The sequence below is a fragment of the Mesoplodon mirus genome, assembly GCF_964341445.2.
Source record: "Mesoplodon mirus genome assembly, chromosome: 1".
NCBI classification, from domain to species: domain Eukaryota; kingdom Metazoa; phylum Chordata; class Mammalia; order Artiodactyla; family Ziphiidae; genus Mesoplodon; species Mesoplodon mirus.
The window spans coordinates 43,714,777-43,732,446 of NC_138976.1; the positions used below are offsets into that span (position 1 = coordinate 43,714,777).

Sequence of the window (17,670 nt, forward strand, 5' to 3'; positions counted from 1 at the left end):
CATTTGGGCACCTTGACATTTTGTTTAGTATATGGATTGCAAAATTTGCCAAATTCCTACTGACTTTCCTCTTCAAATTGTGGAGTTTAGGAATTCTCGAATTTTGGTAACTTTATAAAAAGTGTTTGTGAAAAAATATTTATTTAGCTATTTCATTGTGTCAGGTATATTGTTAATACGTAGGGACTCCTCAAGTCATAAATGAATCTAGTTACCAAAGTCCATTTCCACATTGATTATTTAGAAATGGGAGCCATTTTCTCATGGAGACATTGCAGTTATACTTAGAATGACAAGATTATCCTCTAAATGCCTTTTAAACCCCTGTGCTACCGTACCTTCCAAATCACAATTCGTATGCCTTAACCCATCATGAGTTAAATATTTCCATGTTTAGAGACCTCTAAGAGCTCTTTTCAGACCAGAGAGGGTAACCAAATTCAGCAATTCAAATGGAAAGGTTGCCTAACTTCTGCTCCTAACAGAATCAGAGGAGAATTTAACTTATTAGCCATGTCAGATGCCTGGTGAAGTAGAGACGTATTTTTCTCCCAAAGCTACAGTACAGTTACAAGCACAGCAAATACACTTATCCATTCATGTGTTCCTTCAGTTATTCACCACATGTTTATTATGCAATGTCCTGGGTACTGTTCTAAGAGCTGGAGATGCTAAAGCACTTGTTTGTCCATTGAACAGTCTGTGGTTAGAAACTTACACAATTGTCAATAAGTCTTTCCATCTGCGATTTTCAATATCATTCGATGACTACTGCCACTCAATTCCTGGGTAAGACGTGACTTCCTGATTATACACATTCATCATCCGACAAAGACATATGATTATACACACTGAACCAAATCTGAACTTTCATCCTCATCCCCTCTATGCTGCCCTATCTGGGAGTTTCTTTGTTAAAGATTTCACACAGTATTATTAGTCAGAGATTTGTTTGATTTCACTTCATTAGGAAACTTTTCCATATTGGCAAATGGTAGGTATAAGCAAAACACACACAATACTTATTCCAGGGTAAGCAAAAGACTCATCAAATTCTCTTTGGAAATATTTCAACTCTACTTGTGTGAAGTCTGATCCTCTGTAGTCTCTCCAAGCCGCTCTCGGGCTGCATCTTCACAAACACTAAAGGGCTGCCCAAGCTTTACAGCTTTGTACTGTTACAGGCATGGGTGTCTAGGGGGCCTAGAAATCTCCAACAAACAATAGTTTGATTGTAACCTTATTTGTTATGATGGCCTTTGAACGGCAACTGAATAATTCATCCCTCGAACTCTGGTCTTTTCTAAGTTATTAAGATAATTAAGAGAGTAAAACATTGGGTCAGAAAAGAATGTATTCATTTTGGCTAACCTCCCCATTTCTAATTCATCTGCACTCGTCATGCGCAGTGAGGCATTGTTATGTGATGTTTTGGGGGAGCACGTGTTACTCTACTTACTACAAGATTACCATGAAGTCACACTTACAAATCTGTGGGTGTACATGCCCCTGTGACAAAGTAGATACCTTAGAATATCAGCTCCCTGACATTATGAAGCTCCTGATGCATGCTCTTCTCATGGAAGAAATGCCACTTATCAAAGGTGATTCCTGTTTTTTAAAAAGACTCCTTAAAGGCTAAATATCTATAAGAATCTTGACCCCTTTCAAGTAGGCAATTTGGAAACACAGACCTTTGCATGGAAAATGAAAACAATGAGTCATACAGGGTAAGCCAGAAAAGTGACTTGTCTGTCCTACAAGATGTTCACACATGGCTGGCATTGAAATTGGTTGTCTGTAGAATGGTTATCGAGAAGGCAGTATTAGCCTGTGTCCTCTTGGTCTCCCTGGAACAGGGTGACCCAGGCAGATGCTGTGGGTGCTTTAACCCTCCCAACACTGGTTTACAAACCTCAGTAAATGTGTGCACTTCACCTGGCTCCTAAAACTCTTGGTACTCTTTGAACTCTGTCTTTGGAGAGACAGACATCAAGTTCACCTAGGAAAAGTGATGTGCTTATCTCAGAGGAGTGAAAGTGTCCAAGAAAGAGTCAGAGATCTATGATAAAGGATTCTTTTCCTAGGGTTTTCTGAAATAAAACAAAAAAGGCTAACATTTTAGAGTGGGTTGGGGTGGAGGAAGAGGGATTTTACATGATTTTAACCAGCAAGAAATAAAAATAAGAGTTTATTATTCATGATTATTTAGTATTTCTGGTAATGACTCCATTGAGAAGACCTCCCTAGTGACCCCTGTGTCAACCCTTACATTAGAGACTAGGCCCGGGGTCAGCCTACTACTGGCTCCTTTCTCCCCAGGAATAAACCCACTCCCCGCCATCTGGCACGACCCTGGCTGCATGTTTGAAGGTTAATACCCTCAGCCTACCTTGATAAGCCCATGTGAAAGGTACAACACCAACATTACAATTCCTCTTGCAGAGTTTCAAAATTGCTCCATGCTATTTTTGGAAAAGGTCAGCAGCAGCACTCAGCTGGGAAGAGCCCCAGACTTCAGGGAGGCTGACTGGGAACTGAACAGAAACTCCCCCACATTGGGGCTGTAATTTGGGTTCATTATTTTTCCTCTCAAGCTCTCCGAGACTTAGTTTTCTCATCTATAAAACAGAGTAATAATATCTATCCTGCAGTGCTGACAGGGCTTCTTTTTTTTTTTTTTTTTTTAATGTGAAAATGCAACTCATAAGACCTGGCACATAAAAGACATTTGATATTGGTTGTTTAAAATAATAAAAAATGCATACATTACGAAAGGGGCTCATGACATTAAGGAATAGGCTAAGTGAAAATGGAGTATTTTAAATCTCAAAGAGTATATATCTCTAACTTAGCAAATCTAACACTACAACTCCAAATGTGGGGAAATGAAGCAATATCTAAAATATTTTTTAATTTCACTTATATTTAAAAATTTTATCCAATTTTTCCCTAGATTAATTCTCAAATTTGCTAAGAAGATCCCCGGACCCTCCTATCCTTTCTGCCTTTTTAAAAGAATCTCTCTTGCTCTCTCTTTTCTTGTCTTTCTTTCTTTTCTTCTTTCTTTTTTTTTTGTGGCAGTCTTTTTCATTCCTCACTCTGGATAGTCACATACAAAAAAAAGGCCATCAGAAGATGAGAGTGCCCATCTATGCAGATATTTCAGCAGATAGCACAGGATGGTTAGTTCTGGGGACGCTGAGGCTGGCTAAGCAAAAGGGAGTCAGAGAAATGTATCTCCAGAGGCAGATGGGATGGAGGCAAGAAGGACAATTAGGCCAGGAATGCAGGAAAGGAGAGAAGACTGAAAGCTAATCAACCCAGCAGCTAATGTATACAAAACAGAGCTTTGCAAAGGCCAGAGGTTTACACAAGATCCTGGCCAAAAGGAGCCTGAGTCAAGGGCCAAGCTAGGGTGAGGGGAGTGAGATTCTTGCCTTGTGCACAAAATTTAAGGGAGCACCACAAATTCAGTAATCGACATGAATAATGTTTTATTTTTTCCCTTTATTTTTTTAAATTATTTTTTATTGAGGTATAGTTGATGTACAATATCATATAAGTTTCAGGTGTACAATATAGTGACTCACAATTTTAAAGATTATATTCCATTTATAGTTAATATAAAATATCAAAACATTATGAATAATGTCTTAATGTAATATTAAAAAAATAAAATTTAACAAAAACCTCTATGAAGAAAAAAACTTGAAATTCCAAATAATGACAGTATTTGACCTTGAATTTGTAGCACTCACTTCACCCTAATCCCCGCCCTCTCAATCCTGTCTTAATTAAAAAATTTTTAAATTTTCTTCATAGATTTCTTTCATTAATTTTTGGCTTTTAAAATATTGCATTGAAATATGATTTACCTTGATGGCTGAGTTGTTGGTGCCCCTTTAAATTCTGCACTTTAATTGAGGGCCTCCCCACATTACCCTAATCCTGGCCCTGCTGGGTGCAGAGGGGGCTGCTTGGGAGCTAAATGGGAATCAGTGGCACAACTTCTAGGAGGCTGTCTGTAGTGCTTTTAGGAATCCCAACACTGAATTATATTCTCAAGTTTATGTAAAAATAATTATTAGTAGGTGATACAAAGTAGGCAACGGAGACCATTAATCTGACACTCTTGTCTTTATTAGTGTACGAGTTTGGTCTGACTGATCAACTACATCACAAATTCCAATACAACAGATCTCATTTCCATCAGCATGTCTGTATAATAAAGATTTCCAAGCTCCATTATCATTTATACATATGTGTGGACAAGCCCTGGAGGTTCTGAACATAGTAAAAGAATGCAGGTTATGTTTCAGGTCCACTCTCTTCAAACATAAGAGAGGGAAATAAAGTTAAGCAACACGTAGCAGTCAACAGAGACCCCTCCGTCTCCCACCTCTGCAGATCGTGGTGCAGCATCAGAGGGCAGAGCTGCTGAGACCAGCACAGCAAAGCAGCAGGCAGGTGCCCAGCAAGCGGTAAGGGGTTCATTGCTTTCACGGGGAATCAGGGAGACCTCCGAGAGAGGACCACGCTAATGCCCACACTGGGTGCCCGTTAGCAGAAGGATCTCCTTGGGGAATGTCATCCATACCAATCCACAAAAGCCCCCTCTTTCCAAAAGTGGGCAGAAGGTGTGAAGACCATATGGATTCACCCCCAACCTCACAACCCCTTCCCATAGCTTGGCCCCCATGCAGAAGCTTGGCTCTTGAAAACACAGATCTCTTCTACAAGAACAAAAGAAGGCCCTGGGTTGTTAACACCAAGGACTGTACCCATGCATCAGTCATTAGACCCCATTGCGGCTAAGATCCACTTTAATTTAAAACTTGGGATGCAATGTGCAGGAAACAGCAGAGAGTATACACGAGCCCAGAGGAGACGCATGACTCAGGAAGTGAGTGATAAGGTCACTCTCTTTGCTACTTGGCCGTTGTCTTCCTCCTCAAAGCTCAGGAGTTCAGGAATCTAAGGCAGAGCTCCCCATCACCAAAATGTTACTAAGAAAATGAGAGTTTTCCTCTTCCAAAACCGATGTTGATAAAGGTCTAGGTAGGGCTCAAGGAAAACTAAAACCTTATATGTACACAAAGCTATGTTAGTCAAAACAAAGGCTCTTAAGAGCAGAGAAATATCCTAAAAGTGAACAGCACTTGGAAAAGAAGAAAATGGTCCTCTCAAAATAAGGCTTAAGCAGTGATATAGAATCATAACTGCTTCCCTGGATATCAGGAAATGGCATTAATGGAGCTAGGAACCAGGATGAAATGTCATCATTAGCATCATGGTTCCTGAACCCTAATATATAGAGAAAAGGAGGGAAGATGACAGAATGAGATGGGCAAAAAAGGAATTGATGTTTATGGGTCAGAGGAAGTAAAGCCAGGATAGAGACAATGTGAGGCCAATTAGTCCAGCTAGCCGGAGTACTCTATTACTAGAAAGTAAGACTATGTCCCTGGGTAACCAGTTAGCTTCTCTCTGTTCGTTAGCAACTCACTCGTAAAAGCAAACTCACTTGTAAAAGCAAACTCCTTTCAGGAGCAAGGGTGGGGATCGGTAGTGGGTATGAGAGTATAAACGGATCTGAAAATCCATCATTCTTTCAGGAAAACATGTGAGGTGGCTACTCAGTGGTGTCATCTCTGCTTATTTTATAAGCAGATATATCATGTAATCTCCTCTAATGAAAGCATTCCATAACATGGAGACTAGCTCTTTTGATATAATTAGGTAGTGTGGGATGGTATCCTGTCCCCTCTATATCAACCACTTATTGGAACATTAGGAATATGGCACTTAGTCTAAATGCCATCATTATCTCATAATAACCTGGGTTCTACTTTAATGCACTCAGAAGGTCAATGGCATGGTTAAATAAATGTGCTAAATTATAGCAACAGGGTAAAAAGAATGTTGATGTCTACCCATACTCATAACGTATATAGTAACTGATAAGTATAATAGAGAAACTAGGCATTAGGTTATTGTTTCCTTTCTAGAATTCTTCCCACCCCCTTTGGTTCAAAGTCACACAAATCTAATCTCTTACAAATCATAGGAAAATATGTGTTCTGAACTCATTTTTAGAACCTATCAACTTTAATATTACTGTGCAAAATGCCAACTCTGAAATACTCCTGTATGTCATACTATTGATAGAAGTCCCCTGGCCAGAACCCCAGCTTAGGCCTTGATGCCTGAGACATGAGAAGAGGAAGCATTTCATGAGGAGAAGACTGGAGAATATTAGGCTACTGACTCCATCAAGTTTAGGTGAGGCTGAATGATTAAGGGGAGATTCCAATTCATCAGAGGTCCTTGCACAGCCGAGGAATCCTGGGTGGAAGAAAAGGCATCTCTAAATAGTGAGAACCATATCAGATGTAACCAGACTGGCCCTTTCAGATCCAGCACACTTGGTTCTCTGAAAGGAGCTACCCAGCTGGGGTGAAGAACTGGGGGCAAAAACTGACCATCTGCTCCAGCTGAGCAGACAACTACATTTGGAGTCATCCAGAGAGCTGACCCTAAACTGGAGCGCTCAGCCTGCCTTGGCAGATCCGGGACCCTTTTGCTCCCTGAGTCCTCCAGGCCCATAACACAAGGCTCGTCTCCTCTGTGACACTCGCCCTGGAAAAGCTAAGCTCCTCTGGATTCACGGTCCCTCAAAACCCGACCTGTCATGGCCAGTCCAGCCCAGCTCTGTCTTAATCCCTATGCATCACCAAGCAAATAGAAAATCTGACACTGACAATAATATACCCAGCAAGCCTCCTATGGACTTTCCAACGCAATTCACCCAAGACAAACCTTTACTATAGAAATATGAACAAAGCCCAGTACAAATAAAGGCCAGGGTACAAGTGGTTAGATTTTATATCACAGGAGGTTAAAAGGAGACTCACAAGACGAGGAAGTTGGATATCCAAAGGATATTATCAGCAATTATCTCTGTTGGAATTACAGATGAGTTTTTATTTCATCTTTGTTTCTTATGTTTTCCAAATTTCCAACTACAACCTATATTATTTATTTTAAAGAATCGCATTTTAGGGTACCTGCAGGCATTCTGGGTAAGGAGGACTTAAGTCTGTCTTACTAGCAGAAATCATCAGAGCTATACCAACTAGGGTGACCAATCCATTATCATTTGCCCAGGACTGTCCCAGTTTTAAAACTGAAAGTTTTGCAGCCTAAGAACCTCCTCAGCCCTGCGGATGGAGGGGAGGTCATTGTGATACTGACATGTCCTTCTCCTTTGAGATGCTGCCTTCTAATTTTTCCCTCCCTGAGGGAGCCCAAGCATTCAGAAACACACAGCATCTTCTCAGCCAAAGGGAGCCGGCTCAGACAGAGGGCAGCATGGACTCAGGAACCCTTTGGGCTGCTGTCTCCATCTCAGGAAGCAGCTTTCCTCCTAGAGGCTGAGCTCAAGGAGTGAGACTGCCTTTGTGCTTGGTTATCAGGTTGAACTAAGTAGATCTCTCTCCAATTCTTTCCTGTCCATGGTGTGGAGCAAATTCATCTTACATGCCTTTCAAGAGAAGTAACAACTACCAAGAAAAACAGCAAACAAATAAACAAGTACAACATCGTGAATGAAAGGCAGCATAGCTGTACTTCATAAGGAGAGCTGGCATAGTGACTAATCTGAGAAGATCCCAACCATGGTGGCTTACCCTCTCTGGCTGGCAGAATTAGGAAAGGCAGAGGAAACTTCACAAGGAGAAAACCTGCACTCTGTTACATTAGCTGCCATGAAGAATTGAACTGTGAGCGAGCATCGCATCCAAGAAAAACTCCCATTCTTTCATTTCTCCTTAACCACAGGGAGCACTCAGTGTTCAAAGCATCTGGGTAGCAGGAGCTGCTTAGCAACATAAGAGGTTCCTCTGCATATGTGTTTGCTGAGCTGGTCCTGGTCCCCAATCTGTTGGCACGTGCAAGAGTGACCAACCATATACCAAAATGGGGGTGCATTTGATAAATTCATCATGCTGGTATCCACTCTCCAGTTGGGCTGGGTGTTGGGAAATACCCAGAAGAAATGCAGTAGCATCCTGCATCTGCCTGCATGCTTCCAGCACATCACTGATGATTTGGTGAAACTGGACTGAACTGTCTGATGTGTGAGGGGTGCATAATTCCCTCTTGGTTGGCCGATAATGTGGAAGTAAAATCAGAATATCATTGTGAGTGTCTCCCTGACCTAAATCCATAATTGTTTTTCCCTTTTAGTCATTAAATGTAAGATGGACTGTTTTCTCTAAGAGGTCTAGGTACCCTGTAACTGGGTGGTATTTCTTTTTTGATAACAATATCACCCAGCGGTCAAATGCTAATAGAATGATGTCTCTTATTTTACTTAGTTGGAAATGTGCTTGAAACTGGTTTCCTAACAAATCTCCTTCTCAGTAGAGTTTGTAACATGGCTTACGTTTTAAATGTAATCGTGCAGCATGTATTCGTTTTCTTTCTTCGAGGGAACTCAAGTTGCTTTTTTAAGCATTATTTGATAGCGTCTTACCATCTCCTCTGGAGTTGAAAGGAGAATATAGTATCAAGCTGTTATAGCTGGCAATGGGGGACTATGGCACCAAGAGATAGAATTGGATTGGGACCTACAGAGGCTGATCAATGTGCCATGAAGACCCCCATGAAACAAGTCGTTAGCCCACTGTGCCACAAACGAAGCAATTTCTAAGGCTCCTAAAATAACTGCATTCTCTCGCCCCTAACACTCATGCTGGGCAAAATAGACTTAGGTTATTTTTAAAGTGCAGGCCATGGCCTTCAAAGGGATATAAACAGTTCCCAAAGCAGTTATTGTTTGGCCAATTAAATACTTAGAAGAAAACATAGTTTTGAAAGACAGAATTAGTAGGCAAAGGACCTAGGAAAGTGCTATAGCAATTGTTTCTGCCTGTCTTTACTTCCTTCAAATGGACCATCAAAATGGACCATGGGCACAGATTGCACTGAAGTTCAAAGATAACCTCTGATAGCTCTCATCCCTTGATCTAACGAGCTCCTGAGGTCTTGGATATGATTCAGAATTTTTGCTCATGTGTACTCAAAGTAATGTTACAAACATTTTCAAAACCTCTGCAGTTCTGTGAAAAATACCACTTCCATTCCCTCCCCTGGTTGGTAACACAAGGACAGGGTGGGTATGGCAGTTAAGGGGCACAAGAGGGGTGTCCTGTGTGATCTTTTCAACTACTGTTAAAACACTCCGTCCCTTTATTATATTTATTCTCCTTAGTCTTAGCTGGTCTATGAATCTGTGCTTATCTACGTAGTTGCCTAATAAGCATGTAACCAATGGGAAAACACACACACAAACATATATACACACGTGAACTATAATACTTGGAGTATGGCACACGCTGCAGGAAATCAATAAACATCCATTTCATTGGAAATGGAATTAAAGTGGAAAAAAGTCATAATTCCTTAACTGCATCTGCCACAGAGTTACTAGCCCTAGATATACATAGAGGGCATGCGCTGTAAGAACAAACACATACAGTATGTATTTCAGGACAATTCTCATTTAATTTAGGCCCTCTGCCTAGGACCCTAGCTAATTTACAAGGCTGCTCTAGGAAAGACACAATTCTAGGGATGAAAATAAGTCTATGGCATTTGCTTTTCCTGCAGGGGAAGCTATAACGCATTCCCACCCTCAAGAGAACCCAAGATTGATGATTCGGGGGTTTTGCTGGTTAAAGTGTTTTTTTTTTTTTCTTTCTTTCTTTCTTTCTTTCCTTCTTTCTTTCTTTTTTTTCCAGCTCAGAAGGTGTGTTTCCATTGTACCCTGTCAAAAATGTCCTTAGCAGTCAAGGAGAGGATAGCAGCACGGCTGCCCTTGAGCCGGGTTGGTCAGTCCTACTGGGAAAACACCCCGTGCGGACAGATGATGTGGTTTTCAGGCACGTCTACACAGACTAGTTGAATTAAAGACCAACTCCAGCCTTGATGTTGCTGAGCTCCTCAGCTCCATCTTGCCATCCTGATTGATCGAGGAGATGGGTCTATAGTTAGAGTGGCATAGCACTTTGAGGGTTTAGTCATTAGAGCACACTGCTTTCTCTTGGGAAGGCAACTTCTTGCTTGGCTAGGTTTTGGAAGCTAAGGAGTGACGTCAAGATGTTGTCTGGCCAGAATTTGCAGATAACCATAGAACTCTTCTCCTCCATCAGGCATGGATTTAGCCTCCTTTAGTTCCTGCAGTGACACAGGAGCCTCCAAATACCAAATTATTATCAGGCGGTCTTGGGGGAACCTCTGGGCCCTGCAATAAAGTAGACAGACTTGCTATTGGAAAGTGCTCAGGAGCAATTCAGCCCTGTTCAGATTGTTCTAAAATCCTGCAAACAACCTCTGGACTTTGTAAATGAAAACCTCACATAGCTCCTGAGAGTGAAAAATTACTTAGGGGGATAAAATTTATCATCATCCTTCACTCAAATGATCTTACACATCATTTAAAAAAATATGGTTTAATCATGATTTTTTGTTTGTTTGTTGTTCTATTTTTAGAGCAAAGCTACACAAGCAGGGAGGCTGTATTACTTTTGGATGAGCCATTTCTGAGCATTGTCTTTAAAATAAGGTGTATGTATTCATTGATCTTTAAGGTCACAAACAGTTGATGGATTGTGGACCAAATCTGACTGTGCTGATGTATTTTGTTGGTTCCACCCAGCGTTTTAAATCTTGGAGAATTCACATAAAATATAAAATGCCTGCTCTCTCTGGAAAAATTGGAGTATCTGGTAATACCAAGCCCACATGTCATCATGATCTTCACTATACCATATCATCTTTCTGATCTAGCCTGTTTCTCATATTGGCCTGCCTGATCCTTGTCAGGGTTTAGGATCCTTGCTCTAAGCTATGCTATCATAGTGCATTGTGATTATATGATGAAGTCTTTCACCACTGGCCTCCCCAAGGAGACTCCCTGAGGGCAAGGAACATGCCATCATTATGACCGAATTTCCAGTTCTTAGTATTGTAGGAATATTGTGGGTAGTCAATAAATATGTAATGAATTGAACTTCACCTTCTACATTAGATTCTTACAATTCAGTGAAATAAGCGGGGATCACTGTTTGTAAGAGCACACATATAAAGCCAACATGTTTGAATAGCAGGCAGCTTTAGGAAAGAGAAGTAGAAGTGCTGGTTTGTGACCCAAGCCTCTGATGGATCCAGAGCTTGGTGGTATACTGTCTATGTGATATTTTGCTTTAAGCACATGGGAAAAATGCCATACTTTTTCTGAGAGCTTCTTAAATTTGTTTTTCAGATGTAACCTATCCAACTTCTTGGAAGAGCCCTTCTTTAGAGATTGCTTGTAAAAATACTTGATGGGAATAACTTAACTGAAAGCTAAACTCCCAAAATATCATGGGTCTATAGCAACAGATCGCTCTGTACATCAGATCTTTGCATTTTGAAATATTTAAATTTCTGAATGTCTACAATTAGGATCTTAAAAGAAAGGATTTTTTGTTAAAGGCTTATTTCTGCTAAATTTGCTATCTAAATCTATTTAAACTGGCTAACATGTTGTTAAAAATACATCTAACAAACAAAGTCTATGCAGGCAAATTTAATAGGAAAGGACCCAATGTAAACGGCTCAATGTAAAAGGTCCTCTATACTTGTTACAAGTCTGTTAGTAATTAATATTTCAGCAATATATAGCCATATCTGGTCAACATCTGGCCAACACCAAAGGCACATCATGTCCCATGCTATGAAGAAGTAGTTCAACAAGTATAGTTTCTGCTCCCTAGGAGCTTACAATCTAACCTAATCAAGACTAGAGAAACATACACCAGAGTGGTCATACTCAGGACTTCACAAAAGGCAACAGATACATTGAAGATAAAGGTAAAAAGTATGGGGTAAAGGATGACATTTAAGAAAGGGTAGAGGGAATGAGAGAAGTAAATTGCTTCTTCATTCCCATTTCTTTGAAAAAGGATTTATGGAAGATGTGTTATTTTAAGTGTTCTTAAAATCATGAAAGAGCATATGGCTTGATGCTTGGAAGAAAGAAAATTTCTTCTGAGATAAGATACTAAGTGATTGAGAACACTGAGCCAGTAAGGACTGCTGAGTGAAGGACCCAAAAGACTTTATAAGGAACAACCAAACAACCAATGTTCTGGCACCCTCTGGTAGAGGGCAGAAGCTGAGGGGAAGCTGCAGGTCTCCTCAACTCTCTTCCAACTCTTTCTAAGTGGGAGTGGCTGAGCCACAAAACCAAGACTCCTCCAAAATTACCAAAATGTCTAATCCAAAACCTTTGTAAAAACTTCTATGAACTCTAGATTAAGGAAATGACCTTTGGAAATTTTCTTGTGGAATTTCTAAGGGAAGAAAGCACTTCTAGAAAGAACCACAGACTCAGAAGCCATCTAGCTCACTTGATTCTATCAGTTCTCATTTGTTTGCTTTCTTGCTCATTGGTTCATTTTCTCTTATTGGACTTGTTAGGCTAATGCTACCTACTTGATTATTCAGCTTTATCTTTCCTCCATTGACAAAGAAAAGCAAATTTTTGAGTACAGGTTGATTTTAGTCAACTTCAATTTTAATGCAGTCTCAGGTTAACTAAAGTACATCATACAGCCCGGTGCTGGTGGTAGTGACAGGGATGTCAAAGTACTCTGTTCCTAGGGAGAACAATCAAAATGATGACAGAATCTCTCATTACACTATCTTGCTTTGCTTTATTCAGTATTTGACTGTTATACATGCAGGGCATTTCAGGAACCATTGGAGGATGCTTATCTCAACAAAGTGCACACTTTAAGCAAACCTCCACACATCATGTTCACACCATAATAATAATATTAGAATTAATAATACTTTGATTTCAAAGAATACCTTTTATTTCAAGGAGCTCAATATTCTTCACATATGCTATTCTATTTATCTTGTCATATTACATATTCAACTGAAAGTTATGTTGAGGTTCAGTCTCACACATTACAAGACTGTAATACTGTTCACCCTAATGATTTAATTCAAATCCATTGTTAAACATTCCTCAGGATAAATTTGAACGAATAGGAGGAAATTACAGATGTTTCTTTATATTTGAAAAGATACTCACTGCTAAGTCCCCTTATCCATGAGCATTCTCAATGGAAAGTCAGTCCCCAACATGTAACCTTGAAATAGTCCTACCTTACCTGAGACAGGGCAGGAGAACAGTATTTAAGATGGGGCAAGAACATGCAGATAGACAAAAGGTACTCACTTGTCAGTGCCAGAGAACCCCCGGGACCTTAGCCACCTGATATTCTAGTCCTCATGTCCCCTTATTCATGTGTAAGGGAAGGCCTGGAGTTCCAGTGGCATAAGCCTGTTTGTCTACTGTGACTTTATTTCTTGTCCTTCAGGCTGTGTTCCAGTCTCTATATTTGAGCACTGGCTCAGAAGATAGGATAAGAGAAAGATTCCAAGTTTCCCAACAGAGGCTAGTGGGTTAATTTGGTTCTAAGAAATATAACTCAGTGTACTTAACAGGCAGACCATCTGTTGTAATGTCCCTTTGCTATTGTGACATCACAACAAGCCTCATACTGGGAACTAGGACTGAACAAAGAAAACAGAACTACCTAAATTGATACCACCTGTGTGCAACACAGAGCATTCCTGACTACTATTAGTGTATATTTTAAGGACTTTCAATAAACCAAATTTAAATCCCACCAATTGCTTGTCTTCTGTAACTGATGTATGTGCATTCTAATGACACTTCTGGTTTCTGTCTATCTTTTTCAGGATAAGCATGCCTTGATTCCAACTTCATGTTGACCAATGGTTTTGGAAAATGGATCTCAAGAGAAGTCAGTATCTGCCCACAGTTCCAATCCTAACAGGAGACACACCCTGAGAACTCCATAATCAACAAACTAAATGATCTATTCCTTGGGCTCAAAGCCCCAAGAATCCTCAGACATTTCACACTGTACCCTCCCCTCAGTCATCCTCATCAGGGACTCTGATAAACATGCTGCTTGATACAGCTATGCAGCAAATGGGCCAATAAGTATAAACAGCTGTACTTACATGTGTCTGGCTTGAGCTGACTATTGGTGATGCCAAAGTACTGGGGATTTTCAATGACAGGAATCTTGGTCATTCCAATAATGACAGCATCAGGGCCACCCTCTGAAGACGACGGAGTGTTACTCCCATTGGAGATGTGATGGAGTGGGCTGGCAGAGTCATCGTCATTGCTGATAACTGAGGCTGGGCCTGGAGTTGGAAAAATACATATTCTCCTGTAATTTTTCATGGTTTTGTTGAGCTATAATTCACATACCTAAAATTCACCCATTTAAAGTGTACAATTCAGTGGGTTTTAGCATATTCAAAGAGTTGTGAAACCATCACTACAATCTAATTTTAGGAGATTTTTATCATCTCAATTAGCAGTCGCTTCCCATTCTCCCCACTTCCAGCCCTGGGCATCCACAAATTTACTTTTTATCTGTATGGATTTACCTATTTTGGACATTTCATATCAATGGGATCATATAATATGTGATCTTTGGGGCTTCTTTCACTTAGCCTAACGTTTTTAAGGTTGATTCACGTTGTAGCATGCATCATTACTTTATTCCTTTTTATTGCCAAATGATATTCTATTGCATGGATACACCCCATTTTGTTGATCCATTCATCAATTGATAGAAATTTGGGTGGTTTAAAATTTTTGGCTATTATGAATAATGTAGCTATGTGCATTCATGTACAAGTTTTTGTGTGGATATATGTTTTCATTTCTCTTGGGCAGAAGTGCTGGGTCATACAGTAGCTTTACGGTTAACATTTTCAGGAACTGCCAAACTGTTTTCCAAAGTGGCTGCACTATATATTTTATATCTGCAACAGCAATGTGTGAGGGTTCCAATTTCTTTACTTCCTTCTCCTGTAATTCAATATGCAGCTTTCCTCTCTGTTCTCTGAACATCTTTAGAACAATCTCTCATTGAAACTCCCAGCATGAATCTAGGATTCCTGTTGTACAGTCCTAGAAGTTCAAAGATCTGATCCTTTCACCACTCTTTGGACAAGCCACTTACCTTTTTTATACCTCTACATCTGCTTACATGTGTAAAATATGCAAAATAGTATCTGCTTGTTACTTTCTGAGACTGGAATGAAACTACTGATATGAAACTGTGCTTCATGAGTATGAATTGCTACTAAGTATTACTAAATAAACTTACAAATAACTGGTCTACTAGAATTGCATTGGCCTGTCCTATTACTATGCTCCACTTTCTGTATATTCTCTCAGCAGTGGCACCACTTTTGCACGCAAAATACTTTCACAGCAATAATGGACCAACCCCATGGCAAAGTTCCCTGTTTTTTCTTTAGCTATAACATTATTTGTAGTGTCATTACATGGATGTCTTTATACTAAAGCAATAACCATAACACTTTTCATACCAGATTTAAACTTTCCAGAGTCTCAGAACGTATATACCCATAAATACAGTCTACTGTATCTTATCTAAACAATTCAACCATTGACCTATAATGTTTGTAACCAAAAATACATTCACAAAGATAAAGGTCTACATTCATTGAAAACTTGCAAACAATTAAGATCTCAGTGGCTTTTGACAGACACGCCCTACAGGAAAAGTAGACAAAGCCCCCTAGTATAGTACACAGGATTCTACAGTATCCTGAATAGGTGCAGGGTCTTCCAGAAGGCTCCCACTGGCCAGGGCTACTATAATAAGCTAAGAGGAAGACAGGAAGAAAAGGATATGGAGGAAAGACAAAGGGAAGGCAATGAGAAGGCAAAATCCAATGTTCGGAGAAGAAAAATGTGTACTGGGGAAATGAAAGCCTTAATCGCTATTTCCTGAGCAAGACCACGTGTGTTTGCCCAGCCCCCCAGGATGTTTCAGCACCTCCAGCAAACCTCTACCTCTTCCTCCCATTTTACTTTTTCTGTAAGAAGCACAGCAATAGAAACAAAAGTTGTTGTATCATACTTTTTTGAATTCCCTACGAAATATCACAGTAATCCATCCCCCAACCTCCAAGATCCATTTTCCCTCTTATATGGGGATTATCACAGTTTGTAAGGATAATGACATTCCCCAGCGAGCTGAATCTTAAACTAGGCAGGAGGCAGCCAACTGCTATTATAGGTAATTTTTAAAAGCACTCTCTCAAGGGGATGTATATTTAAGTTGCTTTTAATGATACACTCTGGCTTAATTCTGCAAGCAAGTCCTCACACAGCCAGTTTAGAAGCCAGAGAACACTCAAAGCAAAGGCAAGCTTACCAGTTGTATTCTTCTTGAGCCTAGCTCACCAGTGTTAGTAAACAGTGGAAATTCTGCCAAGAATAGCTACACAGACAAGTCCTTTCTAATATCCTTAACTGTCCCTGTTTTATGATTTGCTTCTTGACAGGCCCTGATCACCCAGAGCTTAAACCCAGAGGTGGAGAATGGAAATGTGTTATGCTAAGCTTTCTGCATCTTGTCAATAAAACCTTCCCATCATGGGCTCCCTTGCTCCAGTCCCAGTGCAGCTGTCCCCTTCGAGGTGACCAAAGCACGCTACCGTCTGAGCTCCCCAGGAAGGGTGCAGTAGAGGCCACACATTTCTCAACAGATTCCAGGCTTCACATTTACCCCCAGAAATGCAAGAGTTGCCATGTTCAAACACTCCACATGCTGTCAGAAGGCCAGCGATATTTGCTTCTGGATTCCCTGCAACAATTAGAAACGCACTGATCCCAGTTGCTTTTCCTCTGATTCCCTTTTGGCCCAGGACAGGCTATCCACATTCCCATAACATTCAATCATTTTGGAGGAGGATGATACTTAGAAGACAATGTTGAAATTCCTCCAGGAATTCGGGCTCTGAAGCATCTGCCATGTACACAGTGGAGCCTTACTTAAAGAGTTCAACCAAGGGACTTGCTCTTTGCTTCTCCATCACCAGAGGACACCCTTTCCCTCCTGTGGCCTCGCTGAGTAAAACCCCCAACTCTGAGGTAACAGATTCCAAGGGGAGAGGTTCTCTGTTTGGGGGGAAATTTTTTAAGCACAGAAGCAGTATAAAGCACCAGAGGTAATCTTTCAAAAGCTTTTTCATTTTGCCAGAAGGTCACTGTTGACAAATCTGAGCAACATATAAACCTCAACAATTTATCAAGTGGAATGTTAATTCAAGTGCTGTTTTCTTCATTATTGATGTTCCAAATCCTGGAAGATTGATACAGCTGGCAAGGTTGCAGAGATTCAACCATTTTTCTATGAACATTTTGATCGAATGGAGCACAGCAAAGCTGCAGAGGGGGAAAGCTCTCGGGGGGAAGATGAATGTCTATATAATTTGACAGCAGCCTGTCTGTGCATATCATGGATGTCTCGTTATGTGTCTGTGCACGTGGGGAAAACACCCCAAAAAGACAGACAGAAGAAGAGTCAGGGGCACATCACAGCGGGTGAGAAATTCATAGGAGGACTTGAAAAAAATGTCTTATAATATTAACAAAAAGTTTAAAATTGCTGGGTATGTGCAGCTTGCTGAGTTTGGGGTACATAGTTCTAATTACTGAGCTGACAAATAGGAGCTATGCCTGGA

At 40.4% G+C, this 17,670-nt stretch overlaps 1 protein-coding gene across 6 annotated transcripts in view; it reads right to left on the reverse strand.

Annotated features, from left to right (window-relative positions):
- Positions 1–17,670, reverse strand: part of NTRK2 (neurotrophic receptor tyrosine kinase 2) — a gene marked incomplete at both ends in the record, with an annotated part of 393,544 nt that overhangs the window by 151,261 nt on the left and 224,613 nt on the right. For 3 of the 6 annotated variants that reach the window (XM_082612254.1, XM_082612253.1, XM_082612252.1), the window contains one exon: positions 14,113–14,301. In XM_082612254.1, the coding sequence (XP_082468380.1) occupies positions 14,113–14,301 (189 nt within the window). Of the gene's footprint in view, positions 1–6,331; positions 6,349–9,640; positions 10,310–12,690; positions 12,708–14,112; positions 14,302–17,670 lie in introns of those variants that run through there. The other 3 variants (XM_082612256.1, XM_082612255.1, XM_082612257.1) reach the window with 3 other exon arrangements.